The sequence below is a fragment of the Carassius carassius genome, chromosome 21 (genome assembly GCF_963082965.1).
Source record: "Carassius carassius chromosome 21, fCarCar2.1, whole genome shotgun sequence".
In the NCBI taxonomy this organism is placed as follows: domain Eukaryota; kingdom Metazoa; phylum Chordata; class Actinopteri; order Cypriniformes; family Cyprinidae; genus Carassius; species Carassius carassius.
Genome location: NC_081775.1, coordinates 11605987 through 11633836, shown reverse-complemented (window position 1 = coordinate 11633836; position 27850 = coordinate 11605987). Strand labels below are relative to the sequence as shown.

Genomic DNA, 27850 nt, shown 5'->3' with positions numbered 1-27850 from the left:
AGCCATTGAGAAAAAGGGGATCTCTGTCGGATATGGTGGAGTAGGCTACATCGGGGCGCATTGGAAACCACCTGGTTTGGAATAACCCGATGGAAATTGGAGGACGGGGGCCTTGTGAAGTACGCCTCGAGGAGGTTTTCATGGAGCGTTGAGATTATTATTATGGAGTGGCTTGCCTTAATGATGTTTACATCTCCGGCTTTCCCATTCATCTTTTTTGTGTGCATGGGGTTATCCGAGGCGGCTCATTCCTACGATGCGCTGCCTTTAGTAATAAGGAAATCTCGTTCAATCGCTGAAGATCATCCAAACACGAGCGCGAGCGGGTTTCCAGGGGACCGGCTCGGTATTGTCGCATTAACACCAGCGCCCTCGATCGCGTCCGCTAGAAAACCGATAAATGTCGCCGCACCAGCAGCCACCATTAAACCACCAACAACGGAGCCCACCACCCCATCTCTATCTAATCCCAGCTACATGGCCGCATCTGCTCGGAGGAAGCTCAGCTCTGTTGAAACCCAGATGAAAGAAGCGCAGATGTCTGATAATGAAGCGGACAGATCGGGCGTCGTGCCCAAATTAAGCACAACCTCTGACAGTTCTCAAGGTGAGTTAAATGGGAAATAGCGGAATACTGAAATTCAGAAATCACATTTCTGGCAACAGACATGCCATTTTAAATCTGAATGCTGTTGCTGTTGAGAATATCGAATCAATTAGCCTTATGTATGATTATCAGGCCTTTGCTGCTTTGTGCTTCATGATCTTGTCATTTTAATCTCGTATTGTACCAAAAACATCATTCCTGCAGTCCACCGTTTGACTCTCAGCAATCACTTCATTATCAGTCATAGTCATCAACATGATATATTGATGAGGTATGATCAATACCACATATACCCTCTATCTATCTATCTATCTATCTATCTATCTATCTATCTATCTATCTATCTATCTATCTATCTATCTGTCTGTCTGTCTCTCTGTCTGTCTCTCTCTCTGTCTGTCTGTCTGTCTGTCTGTCTGAACAGGCCTTAAATCTTATCAAATATATCCTTTCATCCATCCACCCACGCATTGATTTAAAACAGCTTGACCTTTATTTTATTTACATAAAACTATTATACAACAAGCTGATGTCTAATGCTGAGTAAGTGCCTATTCATTGATATAATATGGTAAGTATTTTAATGTGCCCATACAGGTCCTTCATTGATTGAGCTGCAGGGTATTTGTCCTAGTTGTCTGTCTGTCCTGACTCCTAACATTACCCGATCACTACAAAAAGATTCACGACATGTAGGCTGTGTCAGTTAAAGGACATCATCAGCCAGTATTTTTTCCTGATATATCCAGCTGATATTTTTTTGCATTTCTGTTAGAATGGTTTCTTTAGTGTGTTGCTGGTAGGAAATAAAGTCCAGAGATTATCCTTTGTGTGTATGAGTCAAAGAACCAGGTCACACTGTTAATGAGAGTGAGGTCGACATAAATCTTGCATTTACATGAAATGGTTGTTTGGGTGCACCAATTGTTCATATGGAAGTATCTATAGACTTGGCCTACTTTTCTATAATAAGGCTAAATCCCCAAGATAACAAAACAGTTATCACCAGTGCACTGACATATGGGTCACTGACCCCAGTGATTCTGCATTAATAGGTTTAGATGTTTGCACTTGTTTATCTTTAAAAAAAAAAAAAAAAAAAAAAATATATATATATATATATATATATATATATATAACACCAAACATATTTGTAAAAAAGAAACAGCATTGTACAGATGTTTAGCCCTTCTTTGCCTTTCTTTGCCCTGCCACTGTGATTGGACATTCCACAGCCATTGTTCCTGATGCTGAGGTTATAATCGGGTGACAATGTTCAGAAAAGCATGGACTATGTCTAAGCTTGCCTTATTAGGACACAGGAAGTGTTAGGGGGCCCTTTAGATGACAGCCTAGGGGCCAGAGAAAGTGGGCTAGAAATCAAGAATATCAACTATATGGAAATACGCTTCCATTTAGATTGATATTGTTCAGTATAATACAGGTACCTTGTTATAAAAAGTGTCTGTTATATCCAGAAGGCATTTTTTATTATGAAGAGACCAGGGTTGGGAAAATTCAGAATTTAAGAATTGCCTCTCTTTACATTCATTTTAAAGTGTTTTTTAAAGAGTTTTAAAAAGAATTGGCCACATCCATTTGCAAACTGAATGTTGCACTGGAATTTGAATTAGATAACATTTTGTTGGTGTTAGTATTGTGCAATTTTGAATGTCAGAATATATATGTTTTGTGTATGATAACATGGGTAGTTCTTGCAGAAAAAATGAAATAATTATTAATTATTTATTTTATTTACTTTTCAGTTTTTTTGTTTAATTATACATTTTATTTTATTCCATATGAATTTGACTTTCTTAAAATTACAATTCAGTTTGATACATATTCAAATTCAAGAATTAATGTGGAATTTTAAAAGGCATTCCTAAAAAGGCAATTCAATTATGAATGTTGCACAACTCTAGAGACGACATCTGTTTACATGTTTTTTTTTTTTTTACTAATTCAGATGCATTTCCAGTAGTCAGAGCTTTCCTCTTATGAATAACACTTTATCTAGAAGGGCATCTCAGTGCACGTCTCAAATATTGTAATGGAAAAAGATAAATCCTGTATGATTTTAAAGGTGAGCGACTTTGACCTAGATCATAACAGCTGTGCATTAGATGTCCCAGTGAACTCTCTTTACCCCCCTGACCTCAAGTCTGTATGTTGGAGTGGGATGAGTGCCGTTTCCACTGGAGCTAATGGAAAGAAGAATATTTTTGCCTGAAAAATGTCTCTCACTCTTTCACACGAGACACCTTTATCGCCTTGTCTTTTAGCTTCACATCCAACACTGAACAACCCCTAAATATACAGTGGCACCCTACTTCAAAATAAACAAATCATTTAGTTCCTGTTTATTTTCTGACAGTTCATTACCACATCAAGCCTGAGGTCAATGAAGCCACATCAAATCAAAGGTTCATCCTCTCATCTGGTTCAGTTGTAATCACTCTGTCATACTTGATATTTTCATAATATTGTCCTATAGCGATGAGTCTGGTCGGCAGCCTCATTTACATGGATGTATGTATAATCTGTCAGACTGGGATGTGTAAGCTTCTTATCTGCGCCCCCCCACAGCCCCCCTCAGGAGCAGAAGGGGTTTACGAACACACTCCACAGCTCCGTGTGGTGGAGGGTGTTTCTGTCCCGGCATACAGATTATGTTTTTCCCTTTCGGCAGGTACCCCTCTGGTGACCTAGTGCAGTAAATCTGATGAAATGGGTTCTTGGGGATGAAGGCATTAGAGATTCACACGTTAGACGTCTGACGCTCATGATGGAGTTTATTGATCTGAATCTTCAGTCATATGCATTAAACTGCACGTTGAACATGCCATTGTTAATGTTCTTGGTAACATTAGATTGGCTGTGTTTGTTAATAGAGGTGATTGAGTGCACTGATTTTTCAGTTGTTATATATGCACTAACACTATCAGTGTTATCTCGTTCTCACTCAACGCAATAGACATATTTTGTAAAATTGTGTTTTTATTATTATTTTGAACATTTCAATACATTCTTGCATTAATGTAAGCATTCATTTCTTTTCAAAAAAAGACCCAGAACAGTTGTGCTGTTTAATATTTTTGTAAAAAAAGAAAATAAAAAAACATGCTACATTTTTGGTTTTAGGATTCTTTGATGAATAGAACATTGAAAAGGACAGAATAATTAATTTCCTAAAAAACATACTGACGCCAAACCTCTGAACAGTTGTATATATGGGGTGGTGTTGGCGCAGTGGATAAAACACATGCCTTTGGTGTGAGAGACCCAGGTTCAAATCCACTGTGAGACACCAATGTGTCCCTGAGCAAGACACTTAACCCCTAGTTGCTCCAGAGGTGTGTGACCTCTGACATATATAGCAATTGTAAGACGCTTTGGATAAAAGCGTTAGGTAAATATATTGCAGGGAGGACAATGTAAGTGAATTGCATAATGATTCGAACATTTAATGATCCAAAATAAAAGAAAATTCTGTCAACATTTACTCACCCTCATCTCATTCCAGACCCATTTCTTTCTTCTTGGGATCATGTATATGAGAATCAGTATGTGTTTTTTAAAGAACAGATGGCTCTTTTTGATTTGGATCGTTTCAGTGAATCACTGGATCCATTTCACAGAATCAGTCTGAATGATTTGCTCATCAGTCTGATCTGATTTTCAGGTTCACTTGGGTTCGTTCAGTGATCCGGTTATAGCTCACTGGATTATCATCAAACAACTAAACATCTTTAATTTCAGTCTGTTCCTCACAAAAAGCCTGTCAGATATCTTCAGAAGACTTAAAATATTATACGAGTTGTATGAATACGAGTTGTATGAATACCTTTTTATGCTGTCTTTTCTTCATTTTTGAAGCTTTTGTATCCATGGGAACTAATTGTATATAAAAGATTGACTAAAATTCAGGCTTTGAATGAAGTCAGGCTTTGGAACAACACGACGGTGAATAAATGATGACTGAATTTACATTTTTGGATTAACTGTTCCTTCAACACTTTGCATGACTTTGATTTATCTCCCTTGAACTAAATGACCCACCAAAGGGAAAAAGCTGTCCTCTCTTAGGGATAAGAGGTTGCTTCTGGGACATGTGCATGAACAAAGGCTGGTGAATAAAATCATGTATTACATTAAAGATGGATTCAAATGCACTCTTTCAGATTTACATTTTTATAAATATAGCCCACTTTGCTTTTTGAGATGAAACGCATTTGATCATGAGCAAACATAGAGGAGCTGTGGCCTAGCAGTTAACACATGTTGTGGTGTTCACGTGGAAAAGGCAGATTCAAATCTGGCTCTTTCTACTGTCTCTATCAGTTTTATGTAAATAGATAAAAGAAAAGAACATACAACCAACTATATTCCATTCTAGATCTAATTGCAGCTAGTGTCCATATCCAGATGTTGCTGGTCAAATAATTCAGATCGATTTTTTAAAAATGCAACAACTGGAAAATTGTCTTTGATTTAACATCAGTTGATATAGATTTGGAATTAAACAAGCTTCAGCAGGAATTTGCCTGATTTGCCTTCAGAGTTTGTGTTTTTTCTCCATGGACCTACATCCTCTCCTGCATACTAAAGATCTGCAGTCTAATATCAGCTTAATGAACTATCAGAATCAGACTGAAGGGAGTCATTTATTACCGCCGGCAGAGATCAGCAAGATGGAGTAGTGTGATGTGTAGCGGACTTGAACTTGAGGAAGAAATTTACTACAGAGCAGCAGTGCTGCATTAACAAGACTTTATGTTTGAACGCTGCACGGGTGACAGTTTCTCAGGGATTTCTCCATTAGTATGCGGTATGCGGCCAAAGGGCCACTTGGAAAGTTTTTGTTTTGTTAAACTCACATTAAAAAAATAGCAGTAGCAGTTGTTGCCATACAGAGCTATTTCAACTCTTAAATTTAGTTTTGTTGTTGTAACGTAATATAATTAGGTTGGTTCACAGATAATTAAAACTATTTTTGACATTAAATTTTAGGTTTAAATTAAGTTCATTTTTTCTTCCACTGTATAAAACCAATCTGACCCAATGAGAAACTGTAGAAATTATCAGCAACTGTAAAAAAACTGTAAAGACTGTAAAACACTATGAAAAAAAAACATTAATTGTTTAATGATAAGTTCACTTCATATTTACAGTAAAAATGACAGTATTAAGTCAGTTTATCAATAATACTGTAAAAAAAGTTAATTTACATTCCCAGAATTCCTTGTGGACACTCTGCATTTGATGTTTATTCTTATTCTCTTATTCTTAGTAGGGCTGAACCAGAATATTCGAATATTCTTTCGGTGGGTTGGCATTCGATTTTCAATTTTGAGATTCAAATATCCCTATTTTTTTATTTCGTTTTTTTTTTTTTTTGAACACCTGACATTCGTCACAAAACGGTTCTCATTCGCCCTTGAATAGGAATCACCTATGAGTGAACGTCATGATTCAGTTCATCTGGAAGAGAAGACAAAAATGAAAAAAAATTTGTCAGCCGTGCGCTCCGCATACACTGTAGACAGCATAATTGGTTCTATTGTATTTTGTCATACTACCGTAAATAGCCTGTGGGGTTTTGTAAGACAAATAAATATACCAACAATAATGGCTAGGAAACACTGTCTTAAACATTAAGATATTTTGGAGAGCAGATGCCTACAGGAAGACTTTGTTGGTGCTTTATATCAATATTTGATGATCTTATTGGCTCTCTTTACTTGTCAAACATTCTTTTGAAATCCTTTGTGTGTGTTTCCTCTGAAGAGCCGGTGTGTAACTGCAGTGGTGAAGGAGTGTCGGACCCTGACGAGTGTGACCGTGACACGGGTCACTGTGACTGTATGCCGGGTTACACCGGGCTGCAGTGTGAAGAGTGTGAGGAAGATCACTTCACCAACGGCTCCATCGGCTGCCTGCCCTGCGCATGTGACTCCTTCGGTGCCGACGGCTCCAGCTGTGACAGGTGAGAGGCACTGCGGGAAAAAGGCATTCTTATGTGTCTTGCTGTAGGAGTTGTTTGGATAGTTTGCAGATTTACAAAAGTAGACAAAAACTACAGAAACATGTCTTATTGTTATTTTTAGGATATATATATATTTTTTTTCATAAATTGAAACATCGAAAGTACAGAATTAGAAATCTTCTGTAATATTTTAAATGTATCTACTGTCCCTTTTGATCAATTTAATGCATCCTTGTTTAATGGATGTACTTCTTTCTTGTGTATAATTTATATTTTACAAAAAAGGTACTTGGGTATCTGCTCAGCCATTTACAAATATGTATGAAATTACAGTTTTGGGCTGGTATTTTCTTAAAAAAATTTCATCCAACTTTCATTTCTTCCAGCAGCTCTGAAATAATACTTTTTAAGCCTTAAATTCTGAATCAGTTTTTACTATAACAGATTTCTTTAACAATTTCTCATTTATGCCTTTTTAAAACAGAAACATGGACAAAAAACCTTTAACATAATAAATCAAATTATTGCACACTAACTGTATCTCAATCTTTCAAAAAAAATTTAGATTCAACATAACATTTGCTTTATTTATCAATCATTTTTAGCTTTGAGAATGTTCTCCCCAGAGGAAGATTTTAGTCACTTTAACTAATTTTATCCCTGATGTATATAATAATCAGGCAGATTATAGCTCAACCCTGTATTGTTTCTCTCACTCAAAACCTTGAGGACGTATCAGTTTCCTGTTGGCATATTTCTCCTGTGCTTTAATTGTTTAGTAGGTTTACAGTAAGGCATGCTGAGGATTGCCAGTTTGAGCCTAATTAAATTGCATTCCCTGCAGGGAGCAGACTGTTGTTATCCTTGCTTTGTTTTAAGAGTGCAGAACCATAAACAAAATCAGGATTAAGCCTGAATTTTAACATCTCTTTTAGGATGAATGTACAGTTTTATTCGCTACAGCTGAGAAAATGAAGCAAAATGTGAACTGCAGCATATCAGAGACTTCAGCCTCACAGTATGAAGGTCATATTTTATGATCTGTGTTAAACCTTCTCAAAAAGCACCCAAGCATTCGCTCTCATATATTTTCAACCTGGAGAAATAGTTGATGTCTAGCTATTCAGTGAACCACCATATTTTAAATAGTAATACAGCTTTGATGTTGTGTGATCTTTGAAATGAAGCTTCTTAATAATAATTTCCATTTTACTGTCCTTGGTTTGAGTTTTGTGTGTGGAATCACTGGTCTGAGAAGGCTGGTATCTTAGAGCTCCTCAGGGAACTTATAACAGCCAATATGAATCCAGTGCGTATTATGAATTCTTATATTAGCATATCCTAATGGCCGTATCAAAACTGAACACACAATGCTTTTTTGTTCTTCAGTAGAGATTAGCTTACTATTACATACTTAAAAAAAATTATAACATAAAAGTTATTATGGAAATAATATATTTTAGAGTGAACTAAATCATATTATAATAATATTATTATAAAAAAATATTATATAAACTAACTACATGTATTATATGCTTCATGTAGCTATAACATTTATTAGTTATTTATTTTCAAATGTAGCTTATATTAAATGCAGTTAGCTGTACTTCAGTGTTTTTTGACACAATTAAGTACACAGTCATATTTTTTGAAGTTATAAATTGAACAAAGATTATTTCAGTCATTCTACTTAAAAAAAATCATATGTTATTCAGTGTTCTTTGTAAAATAAAAATAAACCCTTAATAATAATATTTTTCTAAACCAAGTACGACTGAATATATAATTGCATAATTACTTCTGTTGAAGTATGGTTAAAGTGTATTGTTGAATATACTGACAAACTTTTATGGTAAACTAAAATATACATTAATGTCAGTACTATTGAAACTTGTGTCATGTATTAAAATCTAATTTATTCAAATGTAATTACACTTTTGTAATGATGAATTTTGCAATTTTCTACATTTAAAATATTCACTTTAAATTTAATACTGAATAACACGTTACGGTTATAATATTATAATCAAGTACTTCACATGTGCTTTAGTATATTAGTCAACATAAGTTTACGTGTTTAAGTAACAAAACAAAACAAAACAAAAGACTGTTAAACATTATGATTTCATATGTTCTTTAAGTAAAACTTTTAATTTGACATTCTTTCAAAAAGCAAACTTAAATCTGGAATGGACAATTACACAAACAGTACAAAGTCTCACTCCAGTAGCGCTGCTCAGCCAATCAGATTAAAGGACTGGAATATACTGTTCTATAAAAACTCAAAATCAGTCATCTATTAGCATTCATTGCATACCAAAAATATAGAGTGTTGTTTAAGTTGTGATTTAAGTCAGTAAAGTGTGATGCAAGTGAAGGTTTTAGTATCTGCACAGTATCAGTTGCTAAGAAACTGGATCTTTCATGCATTCTTCACCCTTTAGGAAAACATCTAAGTATTTCACTTTGAAAGCACCAGGCGAGGTTTAGAGCTGCCCAGTTCCACGGTTGTCATGGATGTGAAGGATGCAGGCAGGAGAATGATGCTGGCATCTCCAGGGCAGCAGAGAGAGAGCGAGGGAAGGGGCTCCAGTCGTTGTGTAACACTGACCTAGTTAATATGCAGCTGATCTGCCCCAGGGTCTCTGAAACATTAATGAGCTTTCTGCTACTGCTGCCTGCTCAATACAGTTCGTCTCTCGTACACACACATACACAACCAATCCAAATGATTAAGGAAGCCCCTGGTGATGGTATTAGGATATATTAAGTGTCAAGCTGGCAGTGTTGGAGTGCTAAAAACTGGCTGTGCTGCCTGATGCTGGTCCATTTTTGCTTTTATTTGATCAAACGACATTTTAGTGTGTGGATCATAGGGGTTACACATGAAACAAGCACAGTCACTCATGAGTAATTAAATACGTTTAATTAATTCAGTTTTATATTAATTCCTCAATCTCCAATTTTTCATTAATTCACAATGCGATTGTAATTAAACATTACTTTAAATTCCATGTATATTATAATGAAATAAGTATTAAATGAGTGTTTTAACTTAAATAAGCTTTTGGGGTCAGTAAATTTTTTTTTAATGTTTTTTGGAAGAAGTAACTTTAAAATATGCTTACCAATGTTCATTTATTTAATCAAAAATACAGAAATGAATGTAATATTGTGAATTATTATTACAATTTAAAATGACTCTTTTCTATATTAATATATTGTATAATTTAATTTATTTCTGTGATGCAAAGCTGAATTTTCAGAATCATTGTTCCAGTCTTCAGTGTCACATGATCTTTCAGAAATGATTCTAATATGCTGCTCAATAAATATTTATTACTGTTATCAGTGTTGAAAACAGATCTGCTACTTTTCTCTTCCTCAGCATTGTTTAATGAATAGAAAGATTGAGGCTGTGGGAATACGCATAATTCATAGCGCTTGAATAATTTTACCATGGACCTTAGTTTATTTCACATGCAGTAGTATTTTATTTTTATTTTTATTATTATTATAGCTGATATTTTAATATGTTAATATTTATAATTTAATTTAATTTAATTTCAATGCTTGGAAATGTTTATTGTGAAATGTGCCATGAGTCTTAAGTGACAGAGTATCATTTCACAAATGATCAGTGTTCCTGTAGCTCAAGTGGTAGAGCGTTGCTTTAGCAAGCGCAAGGTTGGGGTTCAAATCCCAGGGAACACATGTTAGGAGAAAATTGTTAGCCTGAATGCAATGTAAGTTGCTTTGGATAAAAGCGTCTGCCAAATGCATAAACCAGTCGATACCATCATACCATGCTGAGAAGGTGCTTATTACTAGACAGGTTTATTTCTGGTATTACAGGTATTTTCACATATATTATGACAACAAATAACCTATATCTTTTGCCAGCCTGGATTTAAAGCATGCTTTAAAAGAATCATATAAAAATGTGTTTTAAGCCGCATTTACCAGCTTTTCCTAATACAGAGTGCTGTGTTTCTATCCATACGCTTGGCTTTTTTAGTAAGCCTACATTTACTGCTCTGAAATGGGGGTGGATGCATTTAGATAAGCATCTTCAAGCTAAAAGCTACAAAACGGCGCCCTGTTTGGTGTTAACACAAATTCTAAATGTGCCGCCCTAATGAACGGTTCTGCTCAACAGCTGGCTTTAGAGACACACAGATGACGGCTCTGTCTGCTAATGAATGTCAATGCAAGGGAAGGCCATCAGACAGGGTGTGATTGATAATTATCTGACCTTGATAATCACTCTGATTGTGTGTGGGTGTGTTTGGGAAACAGGCATCTTTATATGCTCTCACTGACTCATCTATTGAGTCCATGGTGTTTTTAGGAAGGGCAGATGGTTGCATCTGCCACAAGAAACATTTTTTTTCTGGTTGCATTAAAGTGATAACAGGCTGCCTTTTTCTCTGTTTCTGGATCTCTTTTTCTCTTTCTCTGGAGATTGTGATTGATAGGTCTTATATGTCACGCCTCATTCTCATTCCTCAGAATGCTCTGGGAACCGAAACGTCGCCATGGCAACCTGTCTATTGGCCCGTGCACATCCACATACAGTATACATGCTCCCACACACACGCTCTGCCACAGCAAGTGCAAATATATCTACTAACACCCCACTAATGTTAAAAGGATGTGTGTTAGATTACAATGTCGATTAAAAAAATATATATATACATGTGAATATACCTGTGTTGTAAAAGTATATGTATATGCCTTATATTTATTTATTTTATTGTATCATTTATATAGTGTGTATATAAAGAGTACAATTATTTGAAACATTTTTTTTACATTGTGACTATTTTTTACACATTGAAAAATGCATTACAACATATTGCACACACTGTACATCTGTTTATAGCTCATTTTCACTTGCATCATATTAAACATGTATCTTCTCTGACTAAGATCTAGTCAAAATAGGGTGTAGCACTCTTTGTCTTTTTTTCTCTGTCTCTCTTTCACTCCCCTGCTTCCTCTAGGCTAGTAATGTATAATTTAAGATGTGTGTCTGTATTTACTCATTCAGATTACGGACTGTGTGAGTCTATGAGGGTGCAGAGCAGGTGGGATTCTTCAGTGCATTACAGGAAGCATCTGTGCGAAACTTAAGTGTCACAATTTCCATATGTTATATTGACAACTCGGCTTTACATGTGGTTGGATGATGATGACGATAACATTGATGTCCCTATTTTAAGGGCCATTCATTGCCATCATTTTGACAATCTTCCCTTTAAAGCTCATTACAATATTATAAAAAAACTTTAATAAATGAATTATTAATGTCTGTTTGTATTTTCTTTATATTTCTTGAGGCATCAAACTAACTTCCCATTGAAAAAAAAACAAACCCCCATGATGCTTTGTTTCTTTCTCCCCCTTTCGAAATCTTCTTACTTCCTTTCAGATCTCCTCTTTCTTTTGTGCTCCATCCGTGGGCTCTTTTATCACTGCTGTTATTGTTTTTCTGGGGTCCCCAGCATTGAGCTCCTGTCAGCATGGCTGAGCACCTTAAACTAGTCCCACGGGTGTCATCATACGCCCCTCTCTCATCTATCACTCGCTCTACACACACACAAGAACCAATCACACAACCCCTGGAAACCCCACCTCACCTTAACCTTCACCCCAGACCTGACGCAACAGCCCTGGGGTGTGAGAGTGTGTGTGTGATTGGGGGATATGGAGGCGTGTCTATGTGTTTGGGGAATAGACTAATGATTGTTTTACGAGAGTGAGGACTAAAGCATCCATTAAATGACATCATAATCAGCAAAATCACTAAATCAAGAGTGATAAGCATAAGGGGTCATTAGTGGACCTGCGTAGGCAAGCATACTGTAACTATTGCTATTGCTTAAACATAGTGTTTTTGATTTTATCTCAATGGTAGTTTCTCTGTGGTCACAGGAGCTGCTGGAAAAACAGTTTAAAATCTGCCATCTTTTGCTAATGGATGCTTAGTTCTGGCCAATAACTTGAGCCGCAATTACCACGTGACACTTAAGAAAATGTAAAAACACTGTATAATTAGTGGTTGTGTGATTTTGATTCTACATAAATAGATGAACTGTAAGTGGATCATTCTCTGTCAGTCTTTTTTTATCATGGGTTTCTGATCCCTGTTGACAAAACCAGCATGCTGGTTAGGTATGTTTTGAAGCATGGCAGCTGGTTTAGGCTGGTACCTAGCCATCATCCTCTGTGGGTTTCTGCTGTTGGTTGGCTCTGTGATGTCCTTCATATGTAACACTTCCAACAGCTTCTGTAGTTTCAGTAGTCAAACTGCTGTTATTATGGGTTGACAACACAGGCACATTGAGATTAAACAGTGTGTGTGTGTGTGTGTGAGAGAGAGAGAGAGAGAGAGATGCAGAGGGGTTCCTGGAATCCGGTCTGAAGCAGCAGATGGTTTTCAAATGTGGTCCAGGCCACAGGTCCCTCATGTGTACCCACATGTAGAGATGGTGGAATTAAAAATGAAAGGTCTAGACTGCTTTAAATGTGCATTACTGCATTTTAAACCAGGATTGTTAGCTATCTAGGGCAAAGCCATGTGTGTGTAATCAGATACCACAGGAACTGGATGCACAAAGAGGACACAAAATGTCCAGGCTGCCAGTGTCATAAATGTTGTCAAGCAGTGATGTAGTGTTTTTCATGCATGTTTCTCTCTTGCAGCTCAGGGCTGTGTAAGTGTAAGACGGGTGTATACGGGCCCAAGTGTGACGACTGCCACCCTGGATTCTTTCACTTCAGCAGCACAGGATGCCAACCGTGCCAATGCAACAACCACTCTACCTACTGCCACCCTCAGTCAGGTCAGTCCCGCACACGTTCAGCATCATTTAAAGGGTCATGACCTGAGAAATTTGTATGCTTAATAAATCCTGAAAGTTTCATAACTTAAAAAAGTGAAAAAAAAATTCATGAATTACTAACCCCTTATGTCATTCCAAAGAAAAACACTCAAGAAGTTTTAAAGACACTTGTGGTTTGGATGGATCATGGTATATATGATGAATTTACACTCAGTACTCTTATAAAGTGAAAACAAACTATCACTGATGATCCATGTATTTCTCACACATCGTTCATGATCTCAGTTTGAGGCATCTGTCACAGTGACACTCCATATTAACTAGTTTCTCCTACAATTAAAGTGAATCTAACATTGTCTGCTAACACTGTGCAAAAATAAAAATAGATAAATAAAAAATCTCTGTTAATATCTTGGAAAATGTAGTTTAATGTCTCAACTACAACTTCAAAAGCATGAATTATTTCCATAAGATCATCCACCTTGACAAAGAATTGAACTGATCTGGATCTTGTGTTCAATTCTCTGCAGGTGAAGATGGTCTAGATTATACTTTCTCTTTAAAAGACTGGGAATAACAAAGATACAAGCAGACTCACCATAAAGCATAATATGAACAAACAAGAAAGAAAGAAAAAAAGAAAAGGAAAGAAAGGCCTACTCCCAAAACATAACAATCTCCTGGATATTCTCAATTTGAAGGTATCATTACAATTTTAAAAATAAAAACACATTAAATCATATTTAATGCTGTTCATTTACATGTATTTACATTTACTTGTAAAATTGCATGTGACTTAATAATATAATATAATATAATATAATATAATATAATATAATATAATATAATAGAATAGAATAGAATAGAAATATTAAAATATTAGTATCTTAGAAATATATTTTTAATTTAAAATGTTTATTTGTATTTTATTTATTTATTTGAATATATTTTTACAAATTCATATAGAATTCATACAAGAATATTATGATACTTTTGTCTTGGAATGACATGAATAAATGCAAAATGTATGTTTTTGGGTGAACTGTTCCTTTAAAACGATAGCAGATCTGAGATTGACTCACCTAGAGCGATTCAACACAACATCCTCCATACTTCCCTCTCCTTTTCTCTCTTCTTCCCTGTATCCTAGGCAACCTGGACTTAATTAACCTCAATTTGAATCAGGACCAAAAAACCCTATCAACAGAATGCTCATGCTGGTCTGTGTGTGTGTGTGTGTGTGTTAATTTGTTAAGCAAACCTGCTGACATCTGAGAAGTGTAGGCGTGTTTGTCTTAAATCATTTCACCCGGGCCTCAGTCTACTAAAGTCACAGACGTGTTTGTCAACTGCTTGTTCAAGTGCATGTGTGCGTGTGTGTTTCTAGGAACCCATCTGTCTCTGTCTTTCTCTTTCTGCGATGTGTGTGTGCAGATGGTAGCTGGTAACCTTTCCTCAATGCAGAGAACCACAGTCAGATTTACAGCCCTCCTCAGTCATAAAACCCAATCAGCATCTCCAGAGACTGCTTACAGTTCATAGACTCACAGCTGCCCTGTAGCATAATACCACACACACACACACACACACACACACATGCGAGAGAGACACGCAGTAACTCACAGAGCCAAAACAATAGTGTGCAAAGTACACAAAGGCTTTTGGTCTTTGGCCAGATAGATTGTGTTGTCAGTGTCCACACAAAACTCCCACTGGAAAACTGCAACGTGCTGCTTGGAATTTGATAAAACACAAACCAAATATAGTGCTTTCATGTAACTGTAACAAAGAACAACGAAGAAAAATATAAACTCTGAAATTAAGAATGAACATAATTAAACCATTGGCAAAATCTCTCCAACATAACAAAGATATACCAACATAGGGCTGCACGATATTGGGAAAAAATGACATTGCGATATTTTATTTTTCTGCGATATATATTGCGATATTTTTTCTTACAAACAAAAATGGGGTGAGCACACTTACATTCTCATTTTAAATGATTTAAACATCGACACCATCGCGTCAATTGATTAATATGCGGGAGGGAGAGAGAGCAAGACAGCGCTCCTGTTGTTTGAAGACGGCTCGGGGAGCAGCTGGCCCGTACAGTTAATGAATAACAGATCAACTACGACAGCCTACATCGCACATCCTGCGATGTGACTATCGTGGATTCGTACATCGTGATATCGATGCTTAAACGACACATCGTGCAGCCCTATACCAACACGAAGATTGCATATTTTCATTAACCACAATAGGTATCATACACGTACAAAAACACGTACAAATATATACAGTACCATTAAGGTACTAATATGAACACTTTTCTGTAATAATTTTAGGCTTTCATTAACATGAATAAACATTATTATAATATTAAGTCCATAATACTTAATTTTAATTTTCTGTTAATTTCAATGAATATACTTGAAATTACATGATACTATAATATAATATAATTTTTAATTTATTTTTTAATCTAAAAAATAAACTGCTTACCTGTTAACAGATTAGCTACATTTTTGTGTGTGTGTGTGAGTGAGTGTGTGTGTGTGTGTGTGTGTGTGTGTGTGTGTATAGAGAGATTCTAATGAAATAGTGGAATATTTAACATAGTTTTAAACAATTATGACTAATTAACTAGTTGCAACTGATTTATCTAAATTTATGTGTTAAATACCACTATCACTATATTTATTGGTACTTTAAATTAGCATTTATTTTTAGATTTTAAGTTTTTATTTTAATTTTAGTTAATTCTTTGTTTTATAATTTTTTTAAATATTGCTATTAAGATGTATTATTTTACTTTACATTTTAGTACTTCGACTGAATATAAATGCATATTTATATTTTATTTTAGTTCATCTTAATTTCAGTTTTTACAAAAATAAAATGAATAGTTTTTGTTGACATTATCAGCACTGACAGAGAGACCTTTGTTTTATGTCTCTCCACTTGAAAACCCTGATCTTGAACGTTAACTAGATCTCAAGCACAGCATTTCATAGTTTAAGGCCTAAATCATCAAGAAATGTCCTAGTGCCATTTAAGACCGAGAGCACTTTAAACATAAGTTTTAATCTGGTTCTTCTCTGAAAAAGCAGATTTCTTTGTTTTAGAAAGAGCTTTTCAAGGCTCACTGTGCTAAACTAGCCCGAAGATTCTCAGGAAGTCTGGTGTTCAGTCTGTACTATTGCTAATATTCTCTTTCTCTTGGTCAGGTATTTGTTTGGACTGTCAGGATAACACTCAGGGCCACAACTGTGAGGAGTGTCTGCCCAACTTCTACCGGCATCATGGTGAGGGGTCCTCGGACACCTGTCTGCCTTGTCCCTGCTCCTCGGAGAGCTCCAGCGGCAGCTGCCATCTCGGTGAGTCTGTGTCTCTGTGACATGCTGACAGGGGTCAGGGCAGCTTCTGTGCTCGGCACACGATGTCCTGAAAGGGACTGGGAATTATTCAGCAGGGCAGAACAATAGTAGGCACAGGAAGTTTGATGTGAGATGTCATAAACACTTTTCCTTTCTGTATAACATGCACTGATGGAGCATGTACAAGAGGACCAGGACATTTACGTTTCCGGACAAAAGTCTGGAATAATTATGATCTTTTGATGTTTTTGTCATTTATACAAATCCTGGTATTGAATCTTTGTCACAGCTAACATTTTGTATGGTACTAAAGATCCAATCAGAGGCTTTGTTTCCATCTCAGCTGCCTTTCCATTGGATGCAGTTGCACAGCAACAGCTATGGTGATGTGGCTTTGGGTTGTCACTTTACATTTACGGTCACTGGAGCCTGAGGAGGAAAGTCAATGAGCCAGCATGAGGAAGAGAGAGAGAAAGGGCACTGAAAGTTCAGAACTCTTATATAAGTGTACTCAGTAATATTTATATATTTATAGGCCAAATATGTGATGCATAATGTAGAGTCAACTGATAATTATATTTGTACTGATAACGATCGTCAGATTGTACATCATGATTGATATTACTACATAACAAACCAACAAATAAATATGTATGTGGACATGAAATGTTGCTTATTTGAGTTTAAATTATTTTATTGTCTTAGAAATGAGAGAGATGGAAAAGGCTAGACAATGGAAGATGAGGTAGCTGAAGCAGTACAGAAGTCATCAGTATATCAACTGCTGTCTTTCACTGTCCACAAAAGATGGTTAATTTTATGTTTTCATGTTGTGCAATAGTTAAAGATTTGGGCTAATGACTGAGAGGCTGTAGATTTAAATCCTGCGAGATTCACCGATCAACCATTGTGCTCTTGAGCTAGATGACTGAACCCAGGCTACTCTTTTAAGTGTACTTATGTAAATTTCCATCGACCTGCTAAGTAACTACCTATTAGGCTGAGTATCTACCAAAGAGTTCAGAGAAAAATTGTGCAAAATGTTTTTTATTAAACAATTTAATAAATATTTACATTTAAATAAATAAATAATAAATACAATGTAAATACAATTATTAAACAATACATGTTTATAACTAATTTAAAAAAAAATCAATAATTAATAGAATATTTATAATAAATAAATAACCAGATAAAATACTAATAAATAATTTAATAATTTGAACATAATTTATTATAATATTTATAAATAAAATAATTGATTAACATAATACTGACAAATAAATAAAAGTGATAAAATAAAAACAAAAAATAAAATAATACAAAATAATAAAATGAGCTAAAATATAGAATTTGACATCAGTACTGTTTAAATTGCCTTTTTAAAGAGGTTGAAAATCATGATAATAATAATAATAATAATAAACTGTTTCATGTATCTCTTCAGGTTTATACATTTAACAGTAATTTTTACTGATTAGAAAATCTGATGTAGTAAGATATGAACACTTTGAAAAATGATAGATAGATAGATAGATAGATAGATAGATAGATAGATAGATAGATAGATAGATAGATAGATAGATAGATAGAACTCTGGAGGTGGAGAAGCCTCGTCTGTTGGCATCACACTGTCTTTAGCTGGAGCATGAGTCTGGCAGAAGCACGGTCCACGAGATCTCATGGCAGGAACGGGAGGAGTGCTGAAAAGAAATTCCTCTGCCTTCTGGTTGCTTTCTTCTGTCACTGGCCGGCTGTGTGTCTCCATCTCGTGTCACAGGCCGTGGCAGCGAGGGGGTCAGTCTGCTTCAGGGAGGGGTTGCCCTGGCAACAGCGGCCATTGAGAAAATGGATCAGCGGTGTCAGTAATATCTGAAACTGCAGCAGTTTGCATTCCTGCATGATGTTTCTGCTAACAGGCGGTTGTAGCTCAGTCAGTGTGTGCTGCAGCAGTCAGGCAGGTCAAGATGTTAATCCAGCACAGTCATTCACACATCCTGCTAACTAACACTAGCTTTCCAATCATGAATATTTCATTGATGTATTGGATGTATAGTGGGGCTGTTGAACACACTTACTCCTTATTTCACACATCATGCCAATGCTATGGTTTCTGGGATTGGCACCATGATAATACCTTGGCATTTTTAAGTATCTTTAAGTACCATGTAAATACCATGAGTATTGCAATTATTAAATACCATAAAAACATTGAGGTACCATAGTGTTTCCATCTATTTCCATCAAATACCATCACTGTGCCATTTTGGCTTTGAATATATATATATATATATATATATATATATATATATATATATATATATGTATATATATATGTATATATATATATGTATATATATATATATATATATATATATATATATATATATATATATATATATATATATATATATATATACCACTTCATGTCATTTTATTCTGCACTTCTGTAGAAAATGCTGTCAGGCTTGAACTTTGGTGCTGTGGCGCCACCTAGTTGTTGGAATTGAAACTACAAGTTGTCCCTAACTGGCTACCTAAAAAACACTTGTAAGAGCACTTATCTTCACCGTCCTTCGGATGAGACGTTAAACCGAGGACCTGACTCTCTGTGGTCATTAAAAATCCCAGGATGTCTTTTGAAAAGAGTAGAGGTGTGACCTCGGCATCTTGGCTAAATTCGCCTATTGCCCTCTGACCATCATGGCCTCCTAACAATCCCCATGTCTACTGATCGGCTTCATCACTATGTCTCCTCTCCACCAGTAGTAAGCTGGTGTGTGGTGGGCGTTCTGGCGCACTATGGCTGTCGTCGCATCATCCAGGTGGATGCTGCACACTAGTGGTGGATGAGGAGATACCCCCTGTCTATGTAAAGCGCTTTGAGTGCCTAGAAAAGCGCTATATAAATGTAATGAATTATTATTATTATTATTATTATTTTCCGGGACTATATATATATTTATATATATATATATATATATAAAAACACTTGTAAGAGCACTTATCTTCACTTTTTATATATATATATATATATACTATATTTTATTGATATCTTACTGTTGTGTTGTATTGTTGTTTGTCATATGTGTTTTTATATAACTGGGCCGCCTATCTTGTCCAGGACACTCCTGTAAAAGAGATTGTTATTCTCAGTGAGGTTCTCTCCTGGTTAAATAAAGGCAAAGGAAAAACAATATATTAGTAATACACTAGTGTATTTAGAAAAAAAATCTAGAAAAAATATGGTTGTTATCTAATACTTGCTATGTTCATGTTTACTTAAATGTGGTTATAGTTCAACATGTTCTTCTACAACTAAAGTTGTCAATTAGAATGTTGTTTTCATGGAATACATTAATGAATATGACATGACAAATAAGACCCTATGTATAGATTGGATAAAGTAAATTCCCTTCAACTTCACACAGGTGTCTTACAAAATATGTTTTGATGCATTATGTAATGGCATTCATACATTTTCAAGTATGGCACAACTATTCAAATACTTTTTGGCTCACTGTACATAAACATGAATCCAGGATTAGAAAGGGCTCTGAAGATGGTGCATGAGGAGACGAAAATATTACGGTATAATGATTCATAAATAAACTACAAATCCCTTGTCTGCACATTTGTGTCATAATGTAACTCTAGTTTTTGATCAGATCTGTTCAACTGCATTTACAGATTCCAGTGGACGACCTGTATGTGACCAATGTAAGCCTCGCTTCTCCGGCCCGACATGCAGCATGTGCACGGACGGTTTATTTAAATCCGCAGGCGTGTGTGTGCCCTGCGACTGTAATGGGAACGCCGACCCTCGCTCCATGCCACAAATCTGCCACCCTGAGACTGGCCACTGCCACCGCTGCATCAACCACACAGCGGGAGCACACTGTGAGATCTGCACTCGTGGATACACGGGGGACGCCCGCTACCACAACTGCACCCTGAGAGGTACTGTGGAAACATACACTGCATGATCCTTTGAAATCATTCTAATATGCTGATTCGTCCGAATGGATGATTGTAGCAAGTGCTCGCTGTTTTGTGTGCAATATTTCTCAGATGGTCATTGGATACTGATAATGACTAATAATGGAATTGTGTCATCCCACTGATGAAAAGGCATGTGTCACTGCATTTTTGAACAGTAACTCATAATGTTATCACGTCAGATATATACAGGTGCATTTGTATATGAAATCAGAATGAGCTTTATGGTTGCTGGGATACCATCAAATGAGTTATGATTCATGAATAAAGAATGCAAGCGTTGATGTAGTCGAGATAATTTTTTATGATTTTATTATACCTATCCCACTTTTACCTTAACTTAACAAGGATCCTGGTTGAGGCGGTTGTTTATGTTCAGTGTAGACTTCCTGGGCACTCTATGCTTTTGACAATGCCTTATTTAAAGTATTATAACACTAGTTAGATTATATTAGATTAACTTTAGGGTAGATGACACATGGAGATGGACATACAGATGACAAGGTTAGAAGATAAATACATATTTGCACTTTTCTACTACAGATTTTAACAGTTAGACACCCATATGCTGAATCCACACAAATCAGTTAAGTTTTAACATCTTTAATGTTTGTTAATGCATTCATGTTTTCCGTCAGATGGAGGCATCAGACCACAGTACAGAAAATATGAATAAAGGTCACGTTCAAAGTAGCTCCACATAAAATTTTACAAATGTGATTAATAAACTTGACAAGCTTGGTGTGTCTTATCTGCGTTTGGGGTGCTTATTAAAAGAAAAATTTAGCTTATTTTGAAATGGATTTTGTGAGTCACACGATGCAATAATTGATTACAGAATAGGAAATCCACTTTTAGAAGAATCTAAAGAACTCTCTTGAAATAGATCCTATTTTCACTTTTTTCAGATTTTCATCATACAAACACACCACAGAGCAGTTTCCTTTTTTTTTTTCTTTGCTTTGTGTTTTTAAGTTTACTGAATTTTTTTGTTTATGGTCAACACCTGCATTCTTTACTGTATAAAGGATGAAAATGTACAAGAAAAAAATGTATCTACATATTAAATAATGTCGTGTCAACATTGTTTTATTCACATAACTTCATCACACATCCATATACAGACGGGATGATGATGAGATCAGATCTCTATGTGGATCACTGTCTGTTGTGGAAAAAATACATCTCACTGGATTATTACAATTAATGGCAAAATGAATGTTTGAAAATGTTAACTGATATTTCCTACTGACACTACAGCAAAATATAGAAACAGCTTACTTACAAACATTGTCAAGCTGGTGAAAATACTAGTGTTCTAATTAATTTGGCCAATTTACAGTATATATACTGTATATACACAATTATTAACATTTTTAATTAATTATATATGCCATAAAATTGTGACATCTGTGCAAACTATAGCAAGCTGCCATGACAGTGTTCTGGAGAATACATTTCCCATTTACGTTGATTTTAATGGGAGCATTCAACAATACCAGCACTATTATTCTATTCTGTAAAGCTGCTTGTTTCATAATTAAGGAATTTATTGTTGAAGTCCTAATCCTGATTTGTTTGGTTTATTTGGCTGATTTGCGATTCATCTTGAATACATATTACCTTTACAGATACCTTTATCATCTGTTTAGACACAGTAACCAATTCAGTCTTTCTCCCTCAGCTGTGAGAATCCTCCCGACTCAAGACATCAAGACCTCCACTGCGGAAATCCCCAAATCCACAAGTTCTATTGCTTCTACACCTGCTTCCCGCCTCCTCACTTCCTCCTCTTCCCCTATCACCCACCCAAGCCTACCGACCCTTCAGTCCGGCATGGGAGACTCCTCAGGACACAACAGCACGGCCTCTGCCCTGACAGTAGTGTCCTGGACGCAGTTTAACATCATCATCCTGGCCGTCATCATCGTGGTTGTCGTTCTTCTCATGGGCTTCGTGGGAGGTGTGTTTACGTATCGTGAGTACCGCAATCGGAAACTGAATGCCCCGTTTTGGACCATTGAGCTGAAGGAAGACAACATCAGCTTCAGCAGCTACCACGACAGCATCCCGCACGCTGACCCCAACGGACTATTGGAGGAGGAGCCTTGTGTGGTCGCGGCCAATGGGCAGTTAGCACTCGCCACTGCCGCCAACATGTACAAAGCGTGAAGTCGTCATTATGATTGTATCTTTTCTTAAAGGGATAGTCCAGCCAAAAATGGACATTCTGTTATCATTTTCTCATTCTCATGTAGTTCCAAACCTGACTTTTTTTTTAATTGGAATGTAAAAGAAAATATTTTGAGAGTCCGAGACTAAATTTGACCAATTCCAATTACCTTTTTAGCATTCCACTGAAGAAACAAAGTCATACACGTTTGGGGAGATATTAAAGGGATAGTTTACCCAAAAATTTAAATTCTTATATTAACTTCTCACCCTCATGTCGTTCCAAACATATAAGACCTTTGTTTATCTTTGGAATACAAATTAAGTTATTCATGGTGAAATTCAAGAGTTTTCTGACCCTGTATAGACAGCAATGTAACTACCACGTTCAAGGCCTAGAAAGGTAGGAAGGACATTGTTAAAATAGTCCATGTGACATCAGTGGTTCAACCGTAATTTTATAAAGCTAAGAGAGTAATTTTTGTGCAGAAAGAAACAAAAATAATTACTTTCTTCATCAATTTCTTCTCTTTCGTGTCAGTCTTTGAGGCGCGTTCACAGCATTCTGATCATCTCTCATAGCCATCAAGCCTGTGTATTCTGGGTCGAATAAGTGAGGCTGGGCAAAAAAATGCAAGTCATCTGCTGATGAAATATTCAGACATGTTTACGAAGACTGTTTTATGTACAGCATGCATCTTCCTCTGCTTGTAAACGAGGCACAGTGGCTCTTGTGAATGTGCATCGAGAAGAGACTGTTGAAAAAAGTCTGTATTTTGGTTTTCTTTGCGCACCAAAATATTCTTTTAGCTTAATAAAATAAATTTTGAATCACTGATGTCATATGGACTGTTTTAAAGATGCCCTTACTATCTTTCTGGGCACTGAACGTGGTAGTTGTGTTGCTGTCAGAAACTCTCGGATTTCAACAAAATTATCTTAATTTGTGTTCTGAAGATGAACAAAAGTCTTATGGGTTTGGAATGACACGAGGGTGAGTAATTGATGACAGAATTTAAATTTTAGTGTGAGCTAACCCTGTAAGGGTGAGTAAAGAACTAAATTTGAATTTTCATGTGAACAATCCTGTTAAGTTTGATGAGTATTAAAAGAAGGTAGCCTGGGAGCCAAAACTTTATTTGATTCTACACAGTATTTAGCTCCCAATTGCTTCTCATGTGATGTCCTAATGCAAAGTGTTTTCACATACAATATTTCCTGTAACAATTCAGAGAGGACTCATGGAAATACAAGACAAGCCATTAACATGTTACTCGTTAGACACAAAAATGATAAAATGCGAATGGATTGCCTCTTAAATGAGCTTCTGAACTGTGTGCAACTAAGTTCAAGGATGCTTAACTTCAGTTAATAGCTACATGAAAGGGGATTTCCCTATTTCAGATGCAACTGAAAGATCTTTGGACCTACATGCCAAGATAATTTTACCTAAAACTGCTTTTAATATAGAAAACCTCCAAGGTTTCAGTCTGTCCCTATTGCACCACCTGAGAAATTCACTTTTGCTTTGAACATTTCAATGGAAATCAGAAGTTCATTCAATCGGCTTTTGTAAAGGAAACAAAGACTGCTAGTTTCAAGTCCCACGTGTGTGCGTGTGTCTTTGACAGATACTATTTCATACAATGGCGGCACTTTGGATTTCTTTGGAATGCAGTCTCACTTCGATTTCCTCTTTACATGATTCCTGTCACAGATTGGTATCAAACTGAACGTGCAACATAACAGTCATACCTGTACCACTAGCACCTGTTTCAGCCTTATTGTATTTATGTGTGAGTGGGTGGATGTGTATTTGCATGCATGGGAGAGCGAGAGAGAGAGAGCCGGTGTTGTGTGTGGGAACAGTTTCAGATCTAACTGTGTAGAGCTGGATTCTACACAGGAATGTACAAAAAGACTGATTCTTCTGCAAAGTTTCACAAAAACTGATAAAACGTTTGACACAATATTGTAGATATGAAAGCCATGTAAGCATAATATGACCCAAGAGGAGCATGTTCAGAGGACTTTGTGAAGTGGAAAGGCTGTTTTTGGGAACCTAAAATGTACGACGGTGGACACGGTGTGTTTTTGTCCTCCATTTATCTGCAAGGACCCTTTTAAATGTGAGTCAGGATCATTTTGATGATTTGGACAAACAAACAGTTTGAACTATTGTGTGTTGTTTGTTTGTTTTTTATTCAAATTTGTCTTGTTAATTCCTATTTATAATTTTTATTTGTCTTTGTGGTCTTATTTTATTGATGTCTTTCCATCTTCATGCTGCATTGTACAGTGTACCATACCGAATGCAAACTTTGTAGACCAAGTTGTGAGCACAACCTCAAAAGATGTTTCGGAAGTCTTATTTTCTCTTCTTATTTTCTTTCTAATTTATTTAGTCAAGTTACGCATCAATAACACAGTATACAACGGGATGTTGGTGGAAAATACTGTATTTTCTCATTCCTATATATATATATATATATATATATATATATATATATATGAATATGAAAATTGTAGATTCACACTGAAGGCATCAAAACTATGAATGAACAGATGTGGAATTATCTATGGAATTATATACATAACAAAAAAGTTTGAAACAACTGAAAATATGTCATATTCTAGGTTCTTCAAAGTAGCCACCTTTTGCTTTGATTACTGCTTTGCACACTCTTGGCATTCTCTTGATGAGCTTCAAGAGGTAGTCACCTGAAATGGTCTTCCAACAGTCTTGAAGGAGTTCCCCGAGAGATGCTTAGCACTTGTTGGCCCTTTTGCCTTCAGTCTGCTGTCCAGCTCACCCCTAAACCATCTCGATTGGGTTCTGGTCCGGTGACTGTGGAGGCCATGTGTATAAATCATTTAACATTTTACGTTTAAAGTTCTTTTCACTGCAAGAATGATAACTATGTTGGCATCCATAACAATGCATGATAAAGTTTTGTTTATTGTAACATGCTACAGTTTTTTCATCTACTGCTTTAAATGCTTCAGCTCTTTAAAGCAGGATGGATTATGATTGGCTGTCAGTGTTTTTCCCATTCAGTAGATGAAAAAAAAATCGCTGTGAAAGAAATTCCAACTATGCCATTCAGTGGCATTATCGTTATCCTCTGAGACCAAATTTCATAGTGTATCTCCTACGAAACTTTTAAAGCTATGACCACCAAACTCGGGTCAGACCTTCAGATAGTTCTGACTCAGGTTTCTAACTAATCCTGCTTAAGGTTTTCATAAACCACCTAAAATCACGAACTTTCATTGAGGGGTGAAAACTTTTATACAATAAGACATATGATGTATTTAAGCTATCTACTTCCATAGCAAAGCTTAACAACTCCCTGCTGAAAAACTAAAAACCCACTAAAACCAACCTAAATTTATTAGCTGGTCTCCCAAGATGGTTTTAAAGTGGTTTTGGGCACTTTTTAGAATCATGCTAGTAACATGCTAATCATGTTAGATAAGGTGAGAAACATGCTAATCATGTTAACATCATGCTTGTAACTTGCTATTTATGCTAACAACATGCTAGAAACTTGCTAACAACATGCTAGTAACTTGTTATTAGATTCAACTGTATTGTCATTATGAACAGCAGCAACGTACAATGGTAATAAATACAGTTGGATGAGTTTGCAATAGTATTGTTAATCAATGTACAACCCGAATTCCGGAAAAGTTGGGACGTTTTTTAAATTTTAATAAAATGAAAACTAAAAGACTTTCAAATCACATGAGCCAATATTTTATTCACAATAGAACATAGATAACATAGCAAATGTTTAAACTGAGAAAGTTTACAATTTTATGCACAAAATGAGCTCATTTCAATTTTTATTTCTGCTACAGGTCTCAAAATAGTTGGGACGGGGCATGTTTACCATGGTATAGCATCTCCTTTTCTTTTCAAAACAGTTTGAAGACGTCTGGGCATTGAGGCTATGAGTTGCTGGAGTTTTGCTGTTGGAATTTGGTCCCATTCTTGCCTTATATAGATCTCCAGCTGCTGAAGAGTTCGTGGTCGTCTTTGACGTATTTTTCGTTTAATGATGCGCCAAATGTTCTCTATAGGTGAAAGATCTGGACTGCAGGCAGGCCAGGTAAGCACCCGGACTCTTCTACGACGAAGCCATGCTGTTGTTATAGCTGCAGTATGTGGTTTTCCATTGTCCTGCTGAAATAAACAAGGCCTTCCCTGAAATAGACGTTGTTTGGAGGGAAGCATATGTTGCTCTAAAACCTTTATATACCTTTCAGCATTCACAGAGCCTTCCAAAACATGCAAGCTGCCCATACCGTATGCACTTATGCACCCCCATACCATCAGAGATGCTGGCTTTTGAACTGAACGCTGATAACATGCTGGAAGGTCTCCCTCCTCTTTAGCCCGGAGGACACGGCGTCCGTGATTTCCAACAAGAATGTCAAATTTGGACTCGTCTGACCATAAAACACTATTCCACTTTGAAATAGTCCATTTTAAATGAACCTTGGCCCACAGGACACGACGGCGCTTCTGGACCATGTTCACATATGGCTTCCTTTTTGCATGATAGAGCTTTAGTTGGCATCTGCTGATGGCACGGCGGATTGTGTTTACCGACAGTGGTTTCTGAAAGTATTCCTGGGCCCATTTAGTAATGTCATTGACACAATCATGCCGATGAGTGATGCAGTGTCGTCTGAGAGCCCGAAGACCACGGGCATCCAATAAAGTTCTCCGGCCTTGTCCCTTACGCACAGAGATTTCTCCAGTTTCTCTGAATCTTTTGATGATGTTATGCACTGTAGATGATGAGATTTGCAAAGCCTTTGCAATTTGACGTTGAGGAACATT

General features: G+C 36.3%; 1 protein-coding gene across 1 annotated transcript; it reads left to right on the top strand.

Annotated features, from left to right (window-relative positions):
- On the top strand, positions 1-23488 carry LOC132097534 (multiple epidermal growth factor-like domains protein 9). Its single transcript, XM_059503316.1, has 6 exons — positions 1-607; positions 6398-6596; positions 13305-13444; positions 16678-16827; positions 20518-20787; positions 22511-23488. Exons 1-6 carry the CDS (start codon positions 163-165, stop codon positions 22996-22998), a joined length of 1692 nt encoding a protein of 563 aa, XP_059359299.1. The 5' UTR covers positions 1-162; the 3' UTR covers positions 22999-23488.
- The last annotated feature ends 4362 nt before the right edge of the window (positions 23489-27850 follow it).